Source organism: Populus nigra, chromosome 10, assembly GCF_951802175.1.
Source record: "Populus nigra chromosome 10, ddPopNigr1.1, whole genome shotgun sequence".
NCBI classification, from domain to species: domain Eukaryota; kingdom Viridiplantae; phylum Streptophyta; class Magnoliopsida; order Malpighiales; family Salicaceae; genus Populus; species Populus nigra.
This window is the reverse complement of record NC_084861.1, coordinates 7,295,261-7,321,838: the sequence shown is the minus strand read 5'-3', so window position 1 is coordinate 7,321,838 and position 26,578 is coordinate 7,295,261. Positions and strand designations below refer to the sequence as shown.

At 35.1% G+C, this 26,578-nt stretch overlaps 3 protein-coding genes and 1 pseudogene across 3 annotated transcripts; 1 reads left to right on the top strand and 3 right to left on the bottom strand.

Moving 5' to 3' along the window:
- Positions 1 to 12: 12 nt before the first annotated feature.
- Positions 13 to 1,613, top strand: LOC133704426 (putative clathrin assembly protein At2g25430). The gene has a single exon (XM_062129242.1). It carries the CDS (start codon positions 37 to 39, stop codon positions 1,441 to 1,443), a length of 1,407 nt encoding a protein of 468 aa, XP_061985226.1. The 5' UTR covers positions 13 to 36; the 3' UTR covers positions 1,444 to 1,613.
- Positions 1,614 to 4,747: 3,134 nt separating this feature from the next.
- LOC133705099 (U-box domain-containing protein 21-like) lies at positions 4,748 to 6,327 on the bottom strand. The gene has a single exon (XM_062130194.1). The coding sequence runs from the start codon at positions 6,211 to 6,213 to the stop codon at positions 4,888 to 4,890; it is 1,326 nt and encodes a 441-aa protein (XP_061986178.1). The 5' UTR covers positions 6,214 to 6,327; the 3' UTR covers positions 4,748 to 4,887.
- Positions 6,328 to 9,734: 3,407 nt separating this feature from the next.
- Positions 9,735 to 13,957, bottom strand: LOC133705024 (receptor protein kinase TMK1-like; annotated as a pseudogene).
- A 4,327-nt stretch (positions 13,958 to 18,284) lies between these two features.
- Positions 18,285 to 26,336, bottom strand: LOC133705571 (histidine kinase 4-like). Its single transcript, XM_062130853.1, has 11 exons — positions 25,217 to 26,336; positions 24,516 to 24,749; positions 24,247 to 24,416; positions 23,053 to 23,271; positions 22,773 to 22,959; positions 22,623 to 22,674; positions 22,298 to 22,527; positions 21,912 to 22,010; positions 20,972 to 21,684; positions 19,553 to 20,059; positions 18,285 to 18,893 (listed from the first exon to the last, which is right to left on the bottom strand). Exons 1-11 carry the CDS (start codon positions 25,559 to 25,561, stop codon positions 18,629 to 18,631), a joined length of 3,021 nt encoding a protein of 1,006 aa, XP_061986837.1. The 5' UTR covers positions 25,562 to 26,336; the 3' UTR covers positions 18,285 to 18,628.
- Between the last annotated feature and the right edge of the window lie 242 nt (positions 26,337 to 26,578).

Sequence of the window (26,578 nt, the reverse complement as noted above, 5' to 3'; positions counted from 1 at the left end):
TGCCGTTCAAAACTCAACTCTCTCCCTCTTGTAGACATGCACAAGCGATTCAGGCAAGTTTTTTTTGCTCTAAAGGAGCACAGCTCTGTAAGTTACGCCAAAATAGCCACAGTTGGAGGGTTTTGTGATGTTGATCTCATAATTGTCAAAGCAACTGCTCCTGATGACTTATCATTGCCTGAAAAATACGTACACGAGCTCTTGAAGGTATTTTCCATCTCTCCCTCATCGTATCGCTCCTTTTCTCTTAGCTTCGCTCGCCGTTTGGGCAAAACTCGATCCTGGAAAGTTGCTCTTAAATGCCTCCTTCTCCTCCACCGTTTGCTCAGGTCCTTGCCTGAACATAGCCCTTTTCGAGCAGAACTATTATGGACGAGATCCAATGGTTTGCTCTCTCTCTATCCATGTCATTTCCAAGACGATTCATCTTCAAATCCTGAAGATCACACCATGTTTATTAGGTCCTACGCACAATTACTCGACCAATCTCTTGGTTGCTTTTCCTTGGAAAACAAGGGAACAGAAGAAGAAGTAATGCATGAGAGTTTACAGCATAAAATAAAACAGGTGAGTAGAAAGCTTGAACTTTTGCCACAACTTCAAAGCCTAATAGACCGAGTGATGGACTGTAGACCAACTGGGGTTGCTGCTAGGAGCTTGATTGTCCAATTGGCAATGAAACTTATCATTCGTGATAGTTTCATTTGTTACACAACTTTTCGAAGAGAAATTGTTTTGGTTTTGGATAATTTGCTTGAAATGCCATACAGCAGTTGTGTTTCGGCTTTCGGGATTTACAAGAAATCTGCTACGCAAGCGAGTCAGCTTTGCGAGTTTTATGATTGGTGCAAGGCTAAAGGGTTTTGTGGTTCATATGAATACCCTTTTATAGACAAAATTCCACGGATACATATTCAGGCTCTCGAGACTTTTCTCAATGGGATGTGGCAGCTAACTGATCAGTCATCAACATCTACTACATCACCATCCTCATGGGTTGAGTCTAAATCAACTTCAACAGCTGATGATCAAGTTGTTCAGAGAAATAATCTAATTAAGATTAGTTCTGGATTCGAGAAATCTGACGAGAAAGGTTTTGCAAAAAAAAATGAGATGGGAAATGAAGAGATGGGAAATCTAATTCAGCTCGAAGATGGAGAAGATCATAACTGGGAGGCCTTGCTAGAAGCTTCACTTGATTCTTTTTCAAATGATCCTCGAAAGCACTTGCTGATTTACCCTCAGATCCTTAGCAATGGCCATGGAGATGGACACGGGTATGAGAATCAGCTTATTTGTTTGAAAGACACGAAAGGAGAGGAGCTAGATCAATGGCAAATGCAAGTCTACAGTCCAAATCCTTTTCATCAACCTCGTAATTACTTTCCCCATAGCGATGGATCGTCGTCAGCAGGTAATCCAGCATTTCCATGGGGATTTTAATGCTAGCTAAATACGTTGTTGACGCAATTCTCATTATTTTTTATGACGAAAATTATAAGCTTATACAAGGAAGGCAAGAATCACGAATTAGAGGGGGAACGAAAATAACCGTAAATTTATATGTTATTAAACTTGTTGGCATTGTATGTTTTCTCTAAATTCCGTGTTGAGAAAATCCTCATCGTAACACCTTGTCGCCATTGATTAGGCTAATCTATGGAGACGCTTCGTGAGCTACAAGCCTCTCGATGACGTCTCATGCTTATATGTTTTTTTTTTATTATTACTATTATTTCAACCCCTGAACTATGACACTGCTTTCTTTACATTCCATCGATTGTTCCCGTTAAATAACAAATGAGTTGCATATGTTTTTTATATATAAAATATAAAAAATAGGTCAAAAAAGCATATAAGAAAATCAGTCCTCAATGAAACTATGATTAAAACATAATTTAGAATTTGATAATCATTAACACCTGGTAATTTTATGATTTCTTTGGTGATCTTAAGAAACGGATGGAATGTAGCAGAATATGTCTATCAGAATACCTTAAAGTTTAATGTCAAAATAAAATAAAAAAATAACTTTGAGGGTTCCAATCAAAATGGTCAAATATATAGTTTTGGAGATGTTTGAACAATTTAGCTCCATTGTTTGGCGTCTAAATCTTGAAATATTTATTTTCATAAAATTACTTTATATTATATTTGGAAAAATATTAATTCACAAAACAGGTATTAAACTAGCTGAAAGTAGCAAGAATTTCTTTTCATTTAGTAATTAATATATTGATTTTGTCAATTAAGAAGGGTAATTTCCAACAAAAATATTCTTATAATATGGAACGGTGGAACTTGACAATTTATTTTGCAGGTGCAAAGTAATAATGAAATGATAAAATCATCCTTACATGCATTATTTTTTTTTTCTTTATATATGTATTGAGACCAATAAAAAAAATCCAATACGCAATTGTAGCTAGCTAGTGACTATATATTTTCCATCTCTCATTTAATTAAGGGAAGTTTTTTTTTCTAGGCTATATTCATCTATAGACAAAATTAAGGGAAGTTTTTTTTTATCAAAGAAATATTTTGAGGTATTTAAATGAAAAATATAGTTTAGAGACTAAATTTAATTTAATCCAAAGTTTAGAGCATGTTTAGGTCAGTTAGTAAAAACTTAAATATCATTTTGTCAATTACATCCTTTACCTTTTTCTTTCCTCCATTAAGAGTGGGCCGCTCGGAAATAGACTGAACATAATTCGGGATACGTCGATGCGGCCCAGAAAATCAAAAAAAAGAAAAGAAAAACTAATTCACTCAGACCCAAAAGTAAAAGTGTCCGATCATGGGCCACGATCTTGAAGTTACTTTGGGCCTTGATCAACCCAACAAGCCCTCTCAAATTTTTTCTCTTCGCGAAGCGGTTTCCGGGGAAGGCTGGGATTTGATATTAACATATTGAAATTATTAAAAAAACACTAAAAAAATATTAATTATATTTTTTTAAATTAAACACACTTTTAAAATATATTCAAAGACATTTCAAGTGCAATATTAAACTTCTCGAAATAGTTGATTCTGGTCTGATTTGGCTCCCAGAAAAATAAAGGCTCTTCAAGAGTATTAATTTCTCCCTTGTTTTTCTGGAAAAGCATCGTTGAATTGTCTTTTCTTAAAATCAATGCTCACATCAGTCACAATCGACCTTAATTCAATAAATTGATGGCAACAGTCAAACCACATGCCTCTGATCAATCTTATACTCCATATATAACTCAGATCAGGTTTCACAGGAGGGAAGATTATTCAAGAGTTCCCGTAATTTAAACCCAGTTATTTTTTTTCATGGTCACTGCAACTGAACGAACAATTTATTGCAATTATTTTCCTCAAAAAAAGAAAAAAGAAATTAAAGGCAATCGCCTATCTTTCTTCAGAAAAAGATTTCCAGGTTGAATTCGCGCATTGACTAGCTGATCTGTTCAGTATATACAAGCAGATTCCAGAGATCGTACTCTTAACTCGGTTCTCCTGGACTTAATTATTCATATTGAAGATGATCCAATGCTACAGGTAAAACTAGCCTTCTATTAGCTTTAAAGATATCTATCAGTTAACTGCTGGATTTCACGATTCTTTGATTCTATATACTAGCTAGTACAGATCAATGAAAAGAAAAAGAAAATAGCAGAGCGATTGTGCTAGTATGAGCTCAGGAAAAAGTCTGAAAGGTTAACCTCATGAATGTAACTTATTTTTAATTTTGAAGCATGTAGATTAACTGGTCAGATTTTAGGTTTACTTTTAAAAGATCACAAGTTCGAGTCTTACAAATCTCAAGACTATTGAAAACTTACATGGTCATTAACTTCAGGATCCATAAAATTAGTTGAGGTGTGCACAAATTAAACCGGATATCCACATTTTAAAAAAAAATAACCTAATGGTAATGTTATTGCTGCAAAACAAAATAGCTGAACCTTATAAGTTGTTCATTAGGAATTACAACTTTAAAACACAAGACCAAATCCGTCATTATTACAATAAAACTATGGGATAAAAATATTAATCCCAAAAACCGTTATCTTCAGCTCATCAGAGCCACGTACTAACCAATTAAACTATGGGATAAAAATATTATAAAATGATAAAAGAATATATATTAACCTATTTTACTATGAAATCGATGCCATATCATTTAATTAATTTGTCAATATAATTAATATGCATGTGATAATGGGTATAATCATTAAAAAAACGTTGTCTTTTCAAAGTAGATACTTCAAGCTTTTATGAGTAAAATAAGAAACTTGTTTAAATTCCTTGTGAAATTTTTGGCTAAACCCATTAATTATTTACATCCCTTGTTTTCACTAATTTGTTAAAGAAAAGCTATATGTTATCAATTTATGTATTTTCAATTTTAGTCAATTAAGTATAATTTTTTATAATTAAAAATTTATCCCAGTCAATTAAGTAATCTTTTCGAGTACATGATTGTTTTCATTTCTTTTAATATCATCAATCGTTCTACTCTTTTTTATCCAGCAACTCAATTTTTTTTAAGAAAAATTATATCCAATTCATCAAAATAAAAAAATATTGATAATAGAAAAGTTTTCTTTGTTGAATTGATGAAATCCCATGATGTAAAATGAGTTTAGCCACACAACAAAGTAGTATTACCAAACATTTTAATTTTTCTCATCAGATTCAATTATAATATGTTCAATTTGGATTGCTCCAACTTGGAACAGTAAACGTTATGCATATCTGATCAGAGTACAAAAAATTTGGGCCAAAATCTAGAATGCTATAATTAATTATTTACAGTAAGATTTTTGTATTTTGCACATGAAGCTGTATATCATGATCAAATGTAGATCCTAACACCCTCGTCTACAAAACTACTATACTGGCTGTTGCCTTGATTTAGAAGGGCCTCTTGAGGTTCTTGAAATCCACAGAATCAATACAATCCACTCTGCCTCTATAAACATTCAACAACTTCAACAGCTGAGTTGCCTTCTCCCTTGTTCTCTCATCACAGCCAACCTGTAAGAGAACCAAAAGCTTTTCAAAAGCATTTCTTTGAATAGCTTCCACAAGAACACCGCCATTTCCTCTCTTCTCATTCATGCAGAGCTTAAATAAAATAGAGACGGAGAACTTCATTGCTAAGTCTGAGACTCGGTGTATTTTCCTGACTAGAACTGGTATTGTGAGAGCATGATTGTATGCCTTCTCTCTCCCTTGATCCCTGTCACAAATTCCATCAAGAACCCCCAACGCCTTCTCACATATACTTCTTTCCGCGTCTACAAGCATTTCTAGCAGCAATGAAACCAAACCCAAATCAACAAACTTATCTATGATCTTCGCATTTGTTGGAGACGACGACATGACCATATGATAAATGATCAGCAATGAAGCTTTTGTTGCAGACGGGCAAATGGGTGCCTTAATTAGCTTAAACAGAGCTTCCATGGTTCCTTCAATTTCTAATAACGTGTCTACTTTTCTATTATCCAATGGAACGAGCTCTTTTAGCACCAGGACTGCATTTCTTCTCGTAGACAAATCCTCACTTTTCAAGAACCACACAACGCAATCCATAGATGCATCTGAGCCAAGGTAAGTCGTGGCCTTGTCATGAGGCAAAAGTACCGCCAAACCTGACAGTATTTCCTCCAAGACTGCAACGTTATCATTGAAAGAAGCTTTTGAAAACTCTTCAAAAGCAGATGACAAAACACCAGCCGTTCCAGTAGCCACAAGGCACCTCCTGTTACGTTCGCTCTCCTTTGCTAGTGCCTTAATCTTGGCAACCAGATTTTGGCACCCAGCTTGATCTCCTTTTCTACAAGCTGTTTTAATTTTGGAATGAATCTCCAAAACCTCCTCAGAACTCACAGGAATTCTAGGCGTTGGAATCCTTTCAATCCCATAAGAACTATTCGCAACGCACCAGTCCTGAATCATTTTACGTATTGTGTGATTTGGTATCGGATCAAGGCTCCTCAAGACCTTGTTTGTTATGGGGCAGGTCACATTGCCAGCCTCTATCCACTTCTCAACGCTCTCACGATCATAAGTAATCCCACTTGACATGGTGACCGGATCTTTCATCAAGTCTAGCGATACCGGGCATCGAAAATGGTTCGGTACTGTCACCTCAATGTCTCCCGTTTCGCTCTCTAGCCGCTGCTTGCCAGCTAGTCGTGCTGCTCTTCGCTTTCTCCATGTAGAGATCATCATGTACCTGATGTTTAATTGAAAGAACCAACTTAAGAAAGAAGGAATGGTACGTAGCGAGCGGTACCTCTTTCTGGTTGGAAGAATGAACGTGTTATTGATTTTGTGCTAAGGAATTGAATTAATGGTAACTGGATGGGAATTTTATACAGATTTGTACGTGTTAATTATGTGTTAGATTGACACGGTCGTTCAACTTCGAAAACTTAAGAATTATTTTAATGTTGACTGAAATAAATAATGAGTCATGGGGGAGGTGTTTGCTTTGCTGCGGGTTTTGAATATTTGACCGTTGAAGTTTGAAACGATCAAGATACGAACCGTCAAGGGGGAGGGAGGGAGGACGGGCGGTGGTTTTAGAAAATTTAACAAAAAAGAAGAATCATCACTTGGACACGCAAAAAATAAAAGGGTCGTCAACGCAAGGGTCGGTGGGGGCTGACTGACCCACCCTCCAATTCAAGGCCCTTGTTGTTAGAAATTGGAACGGGTTGGGCTAGGCTTCTGTATTTATTTTTGCCTTTGCTTCTTACTTTTCACAGCGGTACGCGACTACGCGTTCTAACAACGCGCATCCTTTTTATATGGTTTGATGACATTGGTAAAACATTTGACCGACCGAGTCTCGTAATGTTTGTGTCAAGGGAAGAAACCCACACCACACCACACCACACCACAGACAAGTTCTGGATTTTTTTAAAAAAATAATCAATTTAAATATTATAAATTTTAAAATTATTAAAAAATTATCTAATTTTAAAAAATTAATTAAAATAAATATAAGCTAGTCCGAATATATATATATAAAGCCATCCTTTTGCCCAAACGTAAAACACAGTGCGTGCACTTGTCCGGTTTCATTTATAAATTACCAATTTACCGTCAAATTTCTCAAGCATCATTATAACCATTACTTGGAGCATAAAATCGGGGGCTGGTTGTGTTAATTTTAATTAATAAAAAATAATATCATTTTCGTATTAAAAAATTATTATTTAAAAAAATAAAATAATATTATTTTGTATATTTTGTAAGAAGAAATCAAAGTAAATTTTAACCGGGTAATGATAGATAGACTTGACAAAATTAACTTTAATTTGATTTTTTGAAGAAAAAAAAAACTCGGTTTGGGCATAGCCTGTTGGTGGATTAATGGGAAAGAGTGACATTTCAACCATTTCTTCACACGATCATATCTGAGCAATTTTTCCTGAGAGAGAGGTCCTTCAGAAGCAAAGAAAACAAGAGTTGTATATAAGTCGTAGAAAAAGAAATAAAGGAATGTGTGGAGTTTTCTTAAGAAAAACAAAACTAACACCTTTTTCTTAAAAAAATTTTGGAAAGTAGAGTGCAAACAAAAAAAAAAATTAATTTAAAAAACCATTCACTGACAAGAGATTAATTATAATAGACAACCTCTATTTAAGTTTATAATTGTCATATATTTAGTTATTTGATTTTTTGGTGCATGAGAGTATTGTAGGGGTATTTTTAAAATATTTTTTACTTAAAAATATATTAAAATAATATATTTTTATTTTTTAAAATTTATTTTTGATATTATCATATCAAAATAATTTTAAAATATAAAAAGTAAATTTTAATTAATTTTTTATTTGAGCTACAATTCCAAACATACCCATGGTTTTTAAAAACATCGGTTTCTTCGAGAAACCGATGATACCCAACAACGATTTTTCTTTTTAAAAAAATAAAAAGAAGTATTTTAAGACAAATTGTTGAAAAACGGTTTCTGAAAAACTAATGTTTTCAGCAGCTCTATAATACTCTCTCGTGTCCATCAAGAAACTCCTTGACTGGTAGTGGATTGGACTTATTTGTTTGGTCCAAATCCGTGCTCGGAAATTGAAAAGTGACAGAGGCCCAAGCCTCCCTATACTGGCGGACTGCTTGCTTGGTTTCTCGACCCTCGCGTGGCGTGGCAAAGGCAGTAAGGTTGTGTTCGAGATTGATGTCTGATGAGGTATTGCTATGTTTTTTTATGTGATAATAAAAAAACATATAATTTATGTTTTAATTTGGTCTCTCACCTCACCATACTCTTCCCGTAAGTGGGCTTGGAGGCCACTGCACCTATACGAGGCCCTCTGGCAAGAATATCCGTCGTGATCTGATTGTTATTGTCTTGATAGAAACCGCTCCAGTTACTCGAGCAAGGACCAACCTCTGACTGAGAGTAGAAATTCTAGCCATCTAGGCGTTGGAGCAACAGCTGAAAGACTTTTTAACGAAGATATTTTTTATTTTTAATTAAAAAACTTTATCCTGATTTTTTATATGTAAATTCATAAAATGGAAACATGAATCTTCACCGGCAAACACACTTGAAGTACTCCATATTGTTTTTAAAATCACGGGTTAACTTATAAAATTATATAATTTTACGAGTTAATATATATTTAACGTGTAAAATTAGACTAAAACTAAAAAATTAATAAAATCATACTTAAGTCATACAGAATCGATAAACTTAGTCTGATTTTATAAATTTACTAAAATTATTATATAAATCAAGTCTGATTCAAATTTGACTTTATAATGTTTGCTGGCTAATTTTACAAGATTGAACATATCTTGGTGTTTATAAAGTGAAAAGTTAAAAAATTAAAATTATACCCAAAAAGCACCCAAACTTTTAGATGAAAAATATCCCAAGTAAAGTGAGTTTTCGGCTTAAACTCACAATATTTTATTTTTAAAAATTAAAATTTATGGCTACTATATTCAGAATTAATTCTTCTATAAAAGAAGGTGAAGGAAAAGTTTTTCAAATTTTTACACACTCTTTCTTATCTTATTTTTTAGTGTATTTTTTTATGCTTTGATTTTTCTTTCAAACCTAAAGCTTGAGTTCAACTTGTTAATAGATATTTGAGTTGTATATTTCTGGATTCAAATATCTTGTTTTGAAGTGCATATAAACTTTCAAATCTAGAACTTGAGTTCATCTTATCAAGAGATATTTTAGTCATATGTTCTTTGATTCAAATGCCTGTTTAGAAGTGTATATAAACTAAAGTGGTGGTGTTGGAATCTCAAGTAACTTGTTGCAAACATCTTTTGTACTAAAAAAGAAACAATAAAGTCTTAAAAATAAAAGATTTATCCTTAACAACAATAAAATTTTATTAATTTTAAAGTGGTTTAACAAGTAAGTATCCTTATTTTATTTTATTTTTAGTATGCATGCATGTGAGGATTTCTTTCAATATCTTATGTTTTTTTGAATGTATATTTAGTATGTTTGTTAAAACTTTTTAGTCTTTAACAAAATGATTGTCTTTATATATATATATATATGTATATATATGTATATGTTTACAAGTTTATTATGTACTTGTAGTTTTAGCATGTATAAACTATAAGTTTTCCTTAAATCATTTTTTATATTTAACATGCCATTTTATTTGTTAAACAAAACAATATTACTTAACTTTTTGACTTGCAATCTTACTCTAGACAGTAGTGATAGAAATGGAAAGGGACAGCAGAATCTTTGGGAAGGGAGAATAAAATTCGAGTTGTTTTATTGACTGTTATATTTATTTCAACGAGGTGGCATGGATAAAAGAAGCATGAAGAAAAATTAAAGAGGAAGAAAAAAAAAGAGTATAAAAACAAATGAAATAGATGGCCCCCGCGGGCATATGGAACCTTCATCAGCCGGATTAAAAAAAAGAAGACTGACAACAGACAAGTCGACTGATTATAACGCTACTAAATCCGGTAATTATAGAATAATGATTACAAGGCCTTAGATCACACTGTCAGAGTGGCAGAATGTTCTATTGGGATGAGGAAGCATCGAAAGAAACAGCTGGCAAGCAAGCAGATCAAAGAGATCAGGTGTTCAGGAGCTGTTCTATCCAAAAAATTTAGTAGGTATACGAGTCTGGGTATTATCCCCACTGGGAAGAAATGAAGAGCTGCTTCCATCAAATGCCTGCCACTTCAGGAGTACTTCAGCAGAATCTGGTTCTGCTGCTTTCCAAATCTCAGTAAGAGATGACAGAACACTAACCACATGGCCCATGTCTGGCCTTTGGTAGGGCTCCCTTGCAGTGCAATGGCCTGCTAACTCTGCAACGGTGCTAATGCTGCCGAGGGTTTCCTCGTCAAGATTAATAGTTGGGTCAATGGCCTTACGGAATGTGTCTTTGTTGATGTGCATCCTACGGAACCAAGTACCAAGATGCAAGCTGTCCTCAGGTTGGGTCTCATCAAGTGCTTTTCTTCCTGTGATCATCTCCATTAACATGACTCCAAAGCTAAGCACATCAACCTTGGTGGTCACTCGACCAGTCACTGCCAAGACATTCAGAAAATTTTAGGTTTACCTCCCAGAGGACTGATTTTTATCGAACAAAAGATTAAAATAATTTCTTTAAAATTCTGACAAGTCTAGACAAAGAAGACTGGAATATTCATCATTTGAAAAGCAAGAGATTTATTTGGTTGCCAGTGACCCACTGCAGCTGCAAACCAAGGAAAACAAATAAAGAGTGAAATACGTAAATGACAGTATATGAGAACAGATATGTTCTAGTTCAATGTGCCCAACAAATACAATAAAGCAAAGTGAATCACTCATCTCAGCTAATGCAGTTATGCTACAAGTACGCATCGAATTCTAAGATCACAATAACCAAAATTTATGTGTTGAAACAAGGACCAAACGCTGTGTGGGAGGCTCTTATATAATTGTATGAAATCTTGTACTACTATACTTCCAAATGTTGCACAAGTCATAACAGCACCATGGATCAGGGTTGTGAAACACGACACATGAAAGCTCATCTGCTAAAGAACACAGGGGAAGCAGCCAAATAACGTGGATCATCATTTTGACTACACTAGCTTTATTTCCTTGTATTGTTATGAAAGATGTTTTATCAATCATCAATAGATTTCGTTTGTTCATTTTTTCAAAATATTTGAAATAACAACATGGCAGATAGTTGATCATTGACGGAGACAAAACTCTAGTGTTGGTTCCCCAATGTTACAGCTATTAAAATCTACATGAAAAGGAATTTTCAAATAGATGCAAAATAGAAAAGTACTAAATGCAATTCTTTGTGGTATCCTCCCCTACCCTGCTCATGCTTTTTGTTCACTCAGTTATGCTTTTCTCACAGCCTAATATGTTTGTCTATTTCTTTTATTGGTTACTCTACAATAAAAGACAAATGGTAAATCTAGGCATGCAAAGTATGGGAGTTGAAAATTTAGTTGCCCGCATACTCGGGGGCAAGATATCCAAAAGTTCCAGCTAGTCTGGTTTCAATCGAAGTTTTTCCTTCTGGAGCAGGACGAACCAATCCAAAATCAGCCACTTTGGCTCGCATATCATCTCCTAGAAGAATATTGGAAGGTTTGAGATCCCTATGAATAAAGCATTGATGTGCTAGCCCATGTAGGTATTCAACGCCTCTAGCAACATCCAAGCCAATAGTTAATCTTCTAGTCCAATCTAGTGATTTGACACCCTCCACCTTCCAACAAAAAAGATGCCTGCTAAGTGTCCCCTGAGGCATATATTCATAAACAAGAAGCCTCTCATTTCCATCCAAGCAATATCCTATAAGGGCGACTAGATGGCGATGTCGAACCTTAGTAAGCACCGCAATCTCAGACATGAACTCTGCAAGACCTTTCTCACTAACCACTCCTGACTCCATCCTCTTCACAGCAATTTTCGTCCCATCATGCAATTCCCCCTTGTATACAGTCCCAAATCCACCTCTTCCCAATATATTTTCTTCACTAAAATTATTCGTAACATTTCTTAAAACTTGAATCGAGATCGCCATATTTTCAGTCCTGACCAGATGAATGTAACTGGGTCCAACACTATCAGTGAAGCTCTCAGCTCCAATATTTGCACTTGATCCAGCAACAGTGATTGTCACCGCATCCTGATCTCCTGAATGGCGGGGGTGAATAATCATCATATTTGGACTCTGAACCTTACTAGATCGCTTTTGTTTCCTATTATAAAAGAATACACCTAGCCCAACCATACATAAACCACAAACAAAACCAATCACAGAACCCACAATCTTTCCACTAGCCAAATTCTTGTTCCCACTACCATCAGAATCGCCAACTGTACCAGAAGGTGAGCCAGGTGCAGTTCCGGGAGTCCCAGGGGGAGGATAGACACTGCCATTCTTCCCAATATCAGGATTTCCAGCATATTCCACTTGCACATTATTTCTAAACTTAGGGATGTTACCATAGAGTCTATTATTCGAAACATCTAAAGTAGTAAGATCAGACAAATTTGTAAGCTCATCTGGTATCGTACCAGTGAGCATGTTATCAGAAAGAAACAATTCCTGCAATGTCGAAATAAAAAAAAAATCTGAAGAAATGGTACCAGTAAGTCCTGCTTTCTTCAAGTTAATAACCAAAATATCCTTTCCAACACAAGCAATCCCTTTCCAGGTATTGGAACTGCAAGGATCATTTCCTTTCCAAAAGTCAGCAAGACTAGCAGGATATCCAAAATTTTTCGCAACTGACAACAAAACATCGACAGTAGCATCACAAGCAACACCAGGTTTATCCAAACAAAAATTATTAGTCCCAGGATTCATATCCACAGAAACTCTATCAGCAAACTTGGGCGTCGGTCCCTGGAGCTTATTATTAGTGAAATTGACAGCACGAAGTGTAGAAATGTTCACTAATGATGGAGGAACAACACCGGTCAAGCTATTATCCCTTAAACTCAAATCTTTCAATGAAATCATCCCAGAAAGACCAGGCAAAGGGCCCGTAAGAATTTCCATGGAGACAAATTTCAGTCAATGAAGTCATGTTTTGCAAGATATAAAGAGTGCCATTTAGCCTGGAATTACTCTTCTGGCCATTAAGCCACAAAGACCGTATAGTAGACCCCGAAAAATTCAGAGGCAATTCACCCTCTAAATAATTGAAAGCTAAATGCAAACTTTCCAATCCAGGAAACACATCGTTGTTAAAAAATTCGGGGATTTTGCCAGCTACATTAGCATCATTCGCCGAGAATTCCTTCAAAGAAGTCGCATCATTTAGACTCTCCGGTATTTCCCATGATTCAAAGGGATTTGTATCCAAACTGACGGAGGTTAACGACGTCATTCCGGTGAAAAAATCAGGAGGGATTGAAGAGAAATTGTTGGTGTGTAAAAGGAGGACTTGGAGAGAGCTTAACCCTGACAAACTCGGTAATGATCCCGTTAAATTGTTGGACATGACCTCGAACCTAGTTAACTGAGTCAGGTTTCTGAGTTCTGGGGGGAGTGTACCCTTGTAAATTCTGGTAGCCTATCTGGATACGATCTACCCGATTATTTGTGCAACCCACGTGGGCCCATTGACATGGGTCAGAGGCAGACCACCCGAGAGTAGACGATTTGACAAGGCTGTCTCTCAGTTTCAGCATGACTGCTGCGTCGTCGTTTTGCTGAGAATGGGCAATGCATAGCAGGGAAAGAAGGAGTGAGGCATGGATAAAAAGCCAAACACCCATATCATGTGTTGTGGTGTTTCAGAGAGAGAGAGAGAGAGAGAAATTTGTTTCTTGAAAATAGAGTGGGTTCCTGCTGCCGTGCTAGGGTTTATTGGAGCAAAGGAGGGGTTTTTTCTCTTTTTTTTGGAGAGAGAGAGATAGTTTTGGCAGAGAAAACGGTGGAGATGGAGGGGAGGGAGGGAGGGTGTGAGTGAGTGAGACAGTAAAAGTTGCTGCCATGAAAGGTTTATTTTGGACTGGCAACTCTTAAGGAAGTTATGACTTATGAGTACTGTGTTGCTGATTTGACAAGTGAGGGACAGAGTTGGCGCATGCGTGTTGGACCTAACATAGGTTTTTGCGGAGTATTTTTGTGCTTTATCATAAAAACAAATAATAACATAATATAAAAATATTTTAAAAAATAATACATTTTATACCGTTGTACACAGCTATTATAGATAATATTTTAACTGCTTGTAAAAAAACATTATTTATAATTTTCTAAAATATTTTAAAAAATAATATAATTTATACTATTGTATACCGTTATTGCAGATAATATTTTAACTATTTGTAAAGAAACATTATTTATAATTTTCTAAAATATTTTAAAAAATAATATAGTTTATACCGTTGTACACGGTTATTGCATATGATATTTTAACTGCTTGTAAAGAAATATTATTTATAATTTTCTAAATTGTATTAATTTTTTTAATATTTTTAAATTGTGTTATTTTATATATTTTTTCAAAATGCTTGAGTGAAAAAAAAAGAAGGTTTTTGCATGTCCAAATCCTATGTTGTTTAAATTTTAAAAATAAACAGATGGTTAATTCCTTAAAGAGCTTCCACTGGCTGTGTTTTCTTTTTATTATTGCATTGTATTTTTAAAAAAATTTAATTAATTTTTTAAAAAATATTTTAATTTATTGATATAAAAAATAAATCTTAAAAAACAAAAAAAATATTATTTAAATAAAAAATATTTTAAAAAACCATCTCAATCGTTATGGAGTAAACGTTGGCAAGGGCAACGCGTCCATAAATATAAAACCTTTTTCATGAAATAAATACATAATTCTTATCTTTTTTCCTCAATCCCAAGGAGCCCGTTTCTTAAGACAAAAAAAAGCACATGAACGGGCTGGAGCCGAAAAGCGTATGAGCAGAACTCGACTCTTTTTTCTCTTTTTTTCAAAAGCATTCTGCCGATTGTCCACGATTACAGGATAAAGATGCATATCACAGAAGAAAATTAACGGATTCGACAGAGACATGCATGAGACAGAGGATAAATGACCCAGAAGCTGAAGAACATTGCCTCCGATACTTGCCACCGTTTTCTGTCGTGAATGTTTCGTTGTGTATTTCGCTTTATTGCATGTTATGTATCACTATCCTGCTAAATATCGAAGAAATCGATGATTTGATTTGTAGAGGTTAGCTTAGGAAGAATAAAAACTAATTTGAAAAATGAACTTAATTACTGGTAAATTAAATTAAAAATAGCATATAACTTATCTTGTATTCTGCTCTGTGAACCTATTTGTAATTCTCTTGAAGAACATTTATTCTGCAATTTGTGATTGTTACCTAGGACTTATCTTGATGGGCCTTGGATCTGCTACCTTCTGGCTTCGAGAAACCTGAGAACACAGGTCGATTGGCTCCTCTGACGAATCAAGATGTCTCCTTCAATATAATGTAAGGCCTTCAAATTTGCGTCTTTTGAAATTCTAACAAAGTTTAATAAAACATGTTAAAAAAAATTGAATAGTTGTTCCAAAATTCATATGAACCAAATTAATTAACATCAATTCAATTCAAATTTAATGGAAATTCAATAGCCAAAAAATAAAATTTAAGATCTAATAGTTAAGAAAGAATGGGTCATCGAGAACATATTGAAACTCTGTTTTCAACACATCCAGTATTGTTAGAAAGATCTCGATGAAACAATTCTAATCGCACCTTAAAACACCATCAAACATGATTCTAATTTGTTAGGGGTTTTGTTTAGGGTTAATTTAAGGTTAATTATGATTTCATTTAATGATCTTTTAAGATGTGGTTACAATAGTCTCGTCGAAATTTTTATAACGGTATCGAGTATGTCAAAAACAAAATCTTGATATGTTCCTAATGATTTATTTATTTATTTATTTATTCGCTCTTGTTATATCACTTTTTGTTGATTTTTAATAAATTTAATTATTTTGAAGAAGATGAAACATTTCTATACAATCATTATTTTCAATAATAATATTAAAAAAATACAGTTGTGTTTAGCGTTATTATTTATTAATATTGAAAAACACCATTGTATTCAAAATGTTATTTTTTCAAACAAAAAAAAATCCTACTAATTTACGCCTGCTAACAGTACATGTATGTACCCTTCTGTTCAGTCATCCTTTTCTCGGTTAAAGATAAGAGTTACCTCTTTCCTACTTGTCACCCAAATATCTCCACATATTAGCTTGTGAGGATATATATATATATATATATATATATATATATATATATATATATATTATCATCTGTATGGGGTGCTCCAACACCATTAATTTTCACACAGTTTATAGGGTTAATGTTTTTATACATTCCTATGCTCCTGTTTTTTTTGTGCTAACGGTTCCCCACTATTTTTTTTTTATATATTCACATCATTTTTGTACACATTATATGATTGTCATTGGTAGAAATAATTATCAAAATTAGACCCACCGGTTCAATCGATGAATCAATCCAGTTAAAGAATATGAATTGTTTATGCAATCAAACCGGTAAAAACTAGTTTGAATCGATCTTAAAAATCAGCTTAGATATGTCAAGAATCAAATTGAATCGTTTCAATGTCAACCTGCCACTTGTTACATACTAAAAATATGGAAGAAAATGCCTTGTGTAGGTATTTAACACAGGACATTGTTGAACTAGTGGATCGCTAGTTAAGCTGACGAACTAATGAACTAAAACCTTCACCAGTTGAAGCTCCAGCTCGATTTTGATAATACTATTGCTAGATCCTCTCATCATTTGATATTATTAACAATGTCGTTAAATAATGACATGTCCCAGTTCCTTAAAGCATGTAATATTTTGACAATGTACATTTTATCTCTGATTTGTTTTTATTTTAGCCCACGTATTTTGTTTTTATTACAATTAAGTCTTGATATGGTTTTTATCCTCATATTATATGATAAATGCAATCTAGCCCCTAAAAGATTTTTTTTCAATCAAACATCTACAAGTCAAATCTTAAATTTGGCCACTTGTGATAATGGATATATGATATTTTTTTTAAAAAAAGTATTTTTTAATCGGTATATCTATTTAAATTTACCCAATTCTCACCTTGTCCATCTGCAATATATTTATAATAATGGGAAAAAAAATCAAAATCAAAGTAAAAATACTTCGGTTAACCTAACAACAAGGATGTATTTTTCAATAAAAAAATTTATTTTCTACACTATCATTTAAATATTAAGAAATAGGTCATTTTTATATAATAGTTATATAATATCATTACAAATAAAAACTCAAGGATTTATATATAAGGAAAATAAAATATAGAGACCAAAATGTATGTCAACATAATTGACAGAAAGACCTAACGAGGACAGCAGCACATGTTGAAATGATATGAACAAAAACATAAACCCTTTAAACACAAAATAATAATAAAAAAAAAAAAGAGTACAAAACGTAGCATCATTAACCCAAATTCTTTGCAGGCATTTATAGCCCAACCTATCAAGAATCAAGGTCTCCGGTTTCCTGTCACTATCATTACGAGAGAAGCGATGCGCTGAGCTCTAGCTAATGTCGCCACCAAACAGTTCGATCATCAGCACAGTTCAAATAAGTGGAAACTCCTCAATGGCACGTTAGAAAAATGTCTATATTTCCAAAGTTTTCGAGCAGTCACAAAGGGAATATCGAACCACCTGTGGAGGGGGGGATCTAGAAGAAACAGATGCTAAAACATCCGGGAAAGGGCAGGTGACACCACCCCCTTGCCGGAAAACTGTTAGAATTTTTTTATTTATTATTAATATAAATATTCGATCCAGTTTGAGCATATCTTAATTAATCCCACGAGTTTTAAAATTAACAATCAGATAAGTTTTTAATGGCTTTGAAATTTATAAGACTCGAACTGTTAATTTTTAAAAAGTAAATCCAAGATCTGACTAATTAAGTTACACCCCTCAGGGTTAAACTTAAAAAATTCTTGATTAAACATTTGATGGTTATGGTAATTTCTCTGTCTAAAGCATAAAGCCATTAATTATCCCATGATGCAGATTGTTTCACTTAAGAACCTTGTTATGACATGCCATTATAAATAAGGTGTTTCTCATTTAATTTAAACTTTTTTTAAAAATTATTTTTTAATATTTTTAAATTATTTTGATGTGCTAATATTAAAAATAAATTTATAAAAAAATATTATTTTCATATATTTTCAAATAAAAAACACTTTGAAAAACAACCGCTACCACACTCTTAAACACCCCCTAAAATAACCAGGTAACAATACAAATAAAGGGGTGGAGCCTCCTTCAGCAGCAACAAAAAAAATATTGATTTACAGCCTTTTCTCCCTCCCCATTCAAAGGATCTATACATACAAGTGGGGGGGATAGTAGTAGTATACATGTACTCAGCTTCTAGTAAAGTCAAACTGAAGATGGTTAGAAATAATTGGCCGAACCTGTAATCATTTTCGATGAAGAATCGTAAAGAATTCAAGGAAACCAACGTCCATTATCCACTTAATACCAAGCGCACCGGCAGGCGATTCAAAATTGCTGGTTCAGTTCAACCAAAGAACTCTCCAGTTTAGTTTTGCTCAGTTCACCGGAGGTAAAGTGGATGCTATTATGACTTCAAAGTGGATTTGGTATCAAAGAACCTGGCAACTGCCTGATAGAGATTTTCTTCCTCGAAAGGCTTTGAGACATATCCATCCATCCCACTCTTCAAGCACTCATCATGTGTAGCATGTATCACATCAGCTGTCATGGCTAAAATTGGAATATGCCACTGGACTTTTCTAGCTGTTCCTTCTTCCACCATGGATTCACCATTCATCTGCTCGTTTGCCTGGCTCTCCATCTGCCGGATTCGACGAGTTGCCTCAAACCTGGAGGAGAATACCCATGTGAATGGTTACTTGGAATGTAAATGTCATGCAAAGCATACCAAAAGTACTTGCTTTTCATGTTCCTGATGCATTGCAAACAAATCTGTTAAGTATACATCAGTGGTAGAGAGTATGGTCCTGAGCACCTAGATTACCAATCTGAGTATGAACTTTTGCTCTTTAAACTTATTTTACCAATAATGACGCCTGATTACTTTTCAATCAGGCTAACAAATTCAGGAACCAGACAATCTAGATCTCCAGATACAAGGACCAAATGCCCTTGCCACTACTGCTCTGATCCCATGCTCAGGTCACACACCGGCATATCTAGGCATGGTTACCTTCAGCCAAATGCTTCGCGCAAACAACAAACTTGAGCAACTAAAAACACACCTGACCTAATAACTTCATCATTTATGAAATAAGTTTTCTAATGTGATATTGTTACACGATGCCAAGAAGGTTCATTAAATAAAAAAATGGAAAGAAAAAGGTGATAGGTATTAGGTAATCAAAGGCATCAATCAGCAGCTTTTACGAGAAAGGAGTATAAACAAAAAGAATTTCTACATTTTATTATCAATCAAGGAAGAAGAGCCAATAAATAACAGAACAGTTGCAATCTAAAATCATAAAACAAGATTTTGAAGACATACCCATCCATTTCTGGCATTTGAATATCCATGAAGCATGCATCATAAGTGTGCGGTGGATGAAGCAGTTTCAATGCTTCTTTACCACTTTCAGCACACTCAGCATCAGCTCCAAACTTCTTTAAGGCACCTGCAGCAACTCTGCGGTTTACCCTATTGTCATCAACCACCAGAATTCTCTTTCCACAGAGAAGGCTCTGAAGGAAAGAAGACCCATTGGGCATGCCTTTCCCTTGGGACCTTTTCTTCCCCATGCCCAGCACCTGCAGAAGACATGCAGCCACCATACTAGATCTCAAAGGTTTCAAGATCACAGTATCGGCAAAACCTGCTCCCTTCGCTATATCAAATTCAGAATTGGTAATGTTGGTAGCAAGAAGGATCATCTTAGGAAGCTTGAATGCATGTCCATTCTGTTTCGAATCCAGTTGCCAAACACTTGAAACACCATCCTCCCCAGAAATCCATGAATCCTTCTCCACTAGAATTATATCTGGCTGGATTTTACCTCTGCCGTTAAAAAAGAGAGGTTACACCGATCACAAAGTAGCATGCAATTTCAGAATTTCAGCAAAATGTAAATGTAGCAGCTCTGCCAATGATCTATTTATATTGGCCACTTCACGAGTCATCTTTTATTGAAACTATTATTCACTGGGTTTTCGATTCAGGTAAGTTCTTTTATGATTATGTCAGTAAAAACAACAAGTGCTCAGCATAATAGATGTGCACTTGCAAGAATTCAGGAGACATCCCAAAAAAGCATGATTTTCTTTAATTGCATAACCCAAAAGTTTAAACTATTAAGTGAAGGACAAAGATAGGCTATTTATAGTTTTAGCATGTCCTTTCACTTAAAAACCTGCGCTTGAAGTATATATTAAATGTAGACCCGCCGCTAAACTTACCATGAAATTATTTTGCAAACATTGGAACTTACTCTTGACAGTTAAGTCAAAAAAGAAAAGGAGCAAAAATCCATCAACCATCCCCAAGAAACACTCCCAATGCCATAACGCTTTAGTAGAAATCTTAGCACTACATAAACTCGATGAAAAATGAGCACTCCCAATAATGTTCATGGTATGAATTCTAAATGATAAACACACCATGCAACCAGAATTTTGGGCATAAGATGTGCATCACAGCAGAAAAAGACGATAAAATCAGTCATTTTTACTAAGATACAAGGGTGCCACTGTCCAGTAAACAGGCTTACCCTCATGAAAACAGAGTGGCATGAAAAGTGAAATGATTACCATAGTTTTTCATTGAGTTCGTGCCAAATGACAAACCATAGTCATCAGAGATGGGCCAAAAATTCACACTTATTTCTTGTTGTTTCATCGAAACCTTTCAATTCTTAATTAAGATAAAATGGTCAGGGACAGGGAACAGGGACAGCCAGCCAAATGAACTTACCCTGATGTTAGTGAACCATTTTTCCCACAGCCAATGGCAGCCAGCTTGAGGCTACTTACAACTTCAGCTAGGATACCAAGCCTCTTCAAATGGTATCTGGTTACAGTAGCCCTAACTGGGTTTCCATCAACAACCAATGCTTTCAATCCTCTAAAGCCAGAAGGCAATTCTTCAGCATTGCGTTTTTCCATATTGTTGAATGTATTTTTCTTGCATGTACCGAAAACAGCAGTGAATGAAAATGTGCTTCCAACCTCAGGCCGGCTAATAAAGTTTATTTGACCACCCATGAGCTCAACTAGACACTTACTTATACTCAACCCAATTCCAGTTCCTCCGTACTGTCTGGACGTTGAACTGTCTGCCTGCACAAAGGGCATGAAAACACGACCCTGGGCTTTTAAGGGGATGCCGATTCCTGTATCCTCCACACATACCATCAACCCAACATCCTCAGAAGCTTCATTGTTGGTCATTACATTTATTGAAGCATCAAATCGGAAATCTTCATCAGAAAAATGCTTAAACACATCCCAACTGTTCTGATCATCTGCTGCTTCACAACCACTCAAGGTTTTGAACTTTTGGGAACCTGATGTAAGCATGCTTTCATTGGATCCTCCATTTAAACAAGTGTCCACTTTTGTATCTGTTATGACCTTGGCATTTTCATATAGATGAACTTTAACGAATATATGTCCTCTTTCAGTGAACTGCCAGAGAATATATCGTCAACTATAACAGAAGGTTGAACTCTAAAGAAGGCAATAAAGCTAATAGTGAAAAAAATCATTTGTACAATCATAAACTCCCTAGTAAATCATAAAATTTGTGCTGAGACAAACCCTTACTCACTAATTGATAAATGAACTAATAAGAAATAATACATATACATTCTGGTAGGTTGAACTGCATAACAAAGTTCAATCAGTACACTTACCTTAACAGAGTTGCCCACCAGATTTGTGATAATCTGTCTGAATCTCCCAGGATCGCCAACAACAATTTCTGGAACTTTATCAGAAACAAAGACTGCCAGCTGTCCTTCCACAATTGATTATGCAACCGTGTTTCAGATATTTAGTACAATGACATATCACATCAAGAATGTCACCAACCATTGACGTCAAAAGTCCAAGGAAAACAGAAAAAATAGAAAAAGACAAAAGGTCAGTTTCAACATAATAGAGCATCTGGCAGTTTGTCTTTTAAAAAAAGCAAGAACCATGAGAATGAAACGGGTCTTTGGCCCTTTAAGAGAATTCATGTCAGCCAACAAGATATGAAAATGCTGACTTGCCTTTATTGTGTTTCTGTACGACTTACCTCAATACCTTTGTTTCTAGACTTCTCAGAAAATAAAGAAAGGACATCATCTAGTATGGATCGAATATCGAATGGGACAGCTTCCAGCTCTAACTTTCCAGCTTCAATTTTTGCCCGGTCAAGCACCTCATTTATCAAAGCTATCAGTGCCTTTCCACAGACTTGAGCAGTTTGAGCATAATCCCTCTGGGTTGAACTTAAATCCGTATCTAGCAGCAAAGCAAGCATGCCTGCAATTGAACACGGACCAAACAAATGATTATGAAAGTACAAGAACCTAGAACATTTTTTCATATTCCAGAAAAGAAAAGAAGATCTTGCATACCAAGGACGCCATTCATAGGTGTTCTGATTTCATGAGATACAGTAGCTAGAAACTGGCATCAAGAACACAATGATACTCAGGTAAGAAGATGCTGCACCTAGAAACCAAGTGGGGGTCAGTTGTTCTTTACAACAACGTTCAGAAGAATACCTGGGATTTAGCAACATCAGCAGCTTCTGCCCGGACTTTCAACTCCTGCATTTCATGGAAATCATCCTCAACTTTTACGATATGAATTGCTGCACCATATAAGATGTAACCCACTAATAAACCGATAACAAAGAATAAGAAAGCTGTGGAGAGTGCTGTCCATGAAGTGGGTGCCTTCTCATGGTACCTGCTCAGATTTCAAATTGTAAGCATCTATATGCGGAAAACTTACTCTTCCATTCATCTTATGAAATTATGATCAGCGATTAGATGCACTTACCTGCATGTCATCAGGTGCTTTCTGAATGGATCTCCAAAATCAAGCTTGCTTTCATGCAAAAGAGACAAGTCACCATCTAGATTTTGGTGACCGTACATGATTAAAAGGTCAGAAGAGTTAGTTATGTCATAAACATTCACCAAAATTGCCTGATTCCCAGCAAGCTGTCCAAGTAAATTCTCCACAAGGGACTCAATGTCAAAGGCCCCACCAAGGTATCTGCTTTCAATTCAAATCTCTGTTAATAAATGAAACCAAATTTTATACAAAATATGAAATCTACCAAACTGTAAGGGGTGAAGCATTGCAACTTGGAAGCCCAATTAGACCGGAAAGAAAGGTGACATGGGTGAAATTCCAGCCATATGATGAAACACTTCTATGAGCCTACTGTTTGATTGCTAAATGCTAATAGTAAAATGCTCTAAAAGTTTTAAATTGCCAACTCTGCACAGCTCAGTAGTGGTTCATGGTTGTTTAGAACAATGGTCACGGTGAGGAGCCAACTTGCATATAAACACAACAAAACTATTTCTGAAATTCAAACTCAGCATAAGCAGAAATAAAATCCATGATGTCCATATGAAAAGAAATAGCACCTCAGTCTAAATGCACCTGGTACAATAACAATTGCCATAAATAAAAAAATTTTAGGTCAATGACAAGCATGTGAAGTAACAAAAAATTTACCTTGCCAAATGTTTTATGCTATTTTTTTTTTAAAGTTGAAGTATCTTGAAGCAATGAAACTGTCTGTGAAATAGAATGAAATGATCTCTCCTTTTATTAATTATACAATATTTTCGAACTGCACCATCGCAGCAGGAAGATAGGAAAACAAGGAAAGGAAAGCTGAAACAAAGTCACATATGTTGTATCAATTATGTACCAACAGATTAAATTAATATCTCCAGATAAATAATCTCATCACTACTAACACTAACCACCTACAAAAAGGCTAAAGTTTTAAGCTCAAAATTAGTATCTAAAGTAAAACCGCAGCAGTGCTAAAGAGCAAAATTATTGAGTAGCATCACTGAACCACTTTTTTTTTTCAATCTTCTAGTCACCCTCAAAATTTCATTTCCAAGCAGAATTTATTTCAAAATGTTAATATAAACCCATACCCAAACCAGTCACCAAAAAACTTGGAAACTTGGTGTTCTAATTAGAAAGACAAGTGCACGCACTCACCCAGCAGTTGCTTCTATGCGCTGCGCCACTGTTGGGCTTGGAGGAAGCTTAGACTTGTAAACAGGGAATGTCAACACAACACCGAGGTGATGAGAACCTAGTAACCTAAAGGGGCTCGTCAAAACAGCTTTCCCTGTAGCCCTAGCCCTCAGTATGTTTTCTCTGTCCTCCTGCATCATGCGGAAGAAAACATTATTGAAAACTAGATGCTGAAACGTAAATGATGTAAACAAGATTACCAAATTCAAGTCACAAACTCTGAAAATTACCTCCCCTGACATCATGTCAAGAGACTCGATGTAGGAGACCGTCTCTTGAGAAAATATTACAGGAGCGTACTCGTCTCGAATAGGTGAGGGTTCTCTCTCCATTGTCTTTATTGTCCACCCATGTTGCCTCTCGAATTCCTGCCTCTCTGAATCAATTACTCTTCGTGCATAGGCTACGCCACTCAACAGTGGCCTCTCAAATGCAGTTCTAGCAGTGTACTCAGCAAAGGTTTCCTGCATTTTGTCAAAATTAATTCTCAGCGTGCACAATCAGAGAACAAGGATTAGAAGGGTAAAGTATTTTTGGTCCTACACAAACATTTGACAAAGTCACCTTGCATTTTTCCTTTTACATCTTGCAAGCCAAATCGCAGGGAAATTTAAATTTCCAAAATTAATTTCCAATGGATTCACCTTAATTCGTTGAAGAACAAAACAGCCTAAACAACTTCAAAGCCACAAACAGAAAGAAAAATAAAACATCTCTTCAGAAATCACAATTAACTAAGCCTTGCATGACTTGTTGCTAAATTGAAGTGAATTTTCCTTTTTGTTGTTTGGGAACATGACAGCAAAAAAACTAACATTCAAAAATAATCTTCCTTTTTCAATTGTTGTCTTTTCCCCAGCAAACATTTAAAACCTTTAAAATCCAACCAGCAAAAACAGAAATCAAAGTTTCGAGAGAAAGGAGCAAGAACCTGGTCAATTGCAGATGGGTTCTTGTAGTAATGAAAAGTGGAGACAAGAATGGCTAGGGCATGAACATGGTTAACACTAACACTGAATTGATCTTGCAACATCCTTGCCCTTTGATCACACATGCTACCCAACACTTCCTTCCTCCTCACTCTATTATCCGCATCCATGCCATTGTATATCGTCAAACTAAAAAGTGCCATAGCCATGACCCAAAGCAACAAAACTTTAGGAAGCCAAGTCCTGTTGGCTTGTATAAATGTATACCCTCTTTTGGTCCCCATTTGTTGATCATTCACCTTAACAGCCACAGAGTGGTGGTAGCTTTGCTGCATCTTTAACGCCATGGATGAATTCAAACACAACAAGAACTAAGATTTCTCTGTTTCTTATTGATTTTCTCCTTGTTTCTCTGATCCCCAGTTCATATCAAACCAAGAAAAACCCCAATAGCACAGGGACACAACACAGCCATGTATGTCTGAGGCAGGATTCTTTAAAGAGGTGGCAATGTTGCAGCTACTTTTTTTCCTTCTGATGTACAAAGAAAATGCACACTGCCGGTGCTTAACAGCGAGTAAATGATCATTTACAGCATTGTGTTGCGTGATTTGAGCAAAATAAAAAAGAAAAGGAAAAAAAAGCAAAATTTAGACAAATAAACAAATCTCTCTCTCAATCTCTAAAAAAACCCCATGTTAAGAATTGAAAGAAAGAGAACCAGAATTGCAAAGAAAAGGGTTCTCAATTGTTAAGACACAGTCATGAGGATTCTCAAAAGGTGGAAAGCAGCCCATATTCCAAAGACTGTCTCTTTCATTTACTTCTCAAAACAGACTGTTTTGTATAATAAAGAAAAAAACACTAATCATTTTCATCTCCAAGCGTGAAGATTTTTAGTATTTTTATTTTTATTCTCACTTATTTTTTACTGCTCCTATGTGATAGAGAGAGAGAGAGAGAGAGAGTGGTGTGAGTGAGAGGTAACAAGACAAAGAGGAAGCACGTTCACTGTTGTTTGTTTTAATATTATAAAATTAGCAGCACTAATCTACAACTCTAAACACAGATTGACCAAAGAACACAAACAGCGAAGCACAAGCAAGCAAAATGCTTTTTCGGAGATTGGAGAGAGATAGGGTTGTTGAAAGAAGGAACAAAGTCAATCAACAATGGTGGAGTTTTCTGTAGTAGAAGACAGATACTTTGAATAATGGCCAAGTTTACAAGAGTTTCTTTTCTTTTTTTTCTTTTTAAACTTAATTTGGACCGTCTTGATCTTAGGTTTTGTTTTTATTTTATGTATTTATTTATAATATAATGTTTGTGTATATAAACACCTTTATCTGAACTTGGCTTTTTAA

Coding starts and splice junctions, on each gene's coding strand:
- LOC133704426 (XM_062129242.1), top strand. CDS start 37: ATGCACAAGCGATTCAGGCAAGTTTTTTTTGCTCTAAAGGAGCACAGC.
- LOC133705099 (XM_062130194.1), bottom strand. CDS start 6,213: ATGATGATCTCTACATGGAGAAAGCGAAGAGCAGCACGACTAGCTGGC.
- LOC133705571 (XM_062130853.1), bottom strand. CDS start 25,561: ATGGCGTTAAAGATGCAGCAAAGCTACCACCACTCTGTGGCTGTTAAG. Junction 24,750..25,216: donor ACCCATCTGCAATTGACCAG/GTTCTTGCTCCT, acceptor GACAAAATGCAG/GAAACCTTTGCTGAGTACAC. Junction 23,272..24,246: donor CGCATAGAAGCAACTGCTGG/GTGAGTGCGTGC, acceptor AATTGAAAGCAG/ATACCTTGGTGGGGCCTTTG.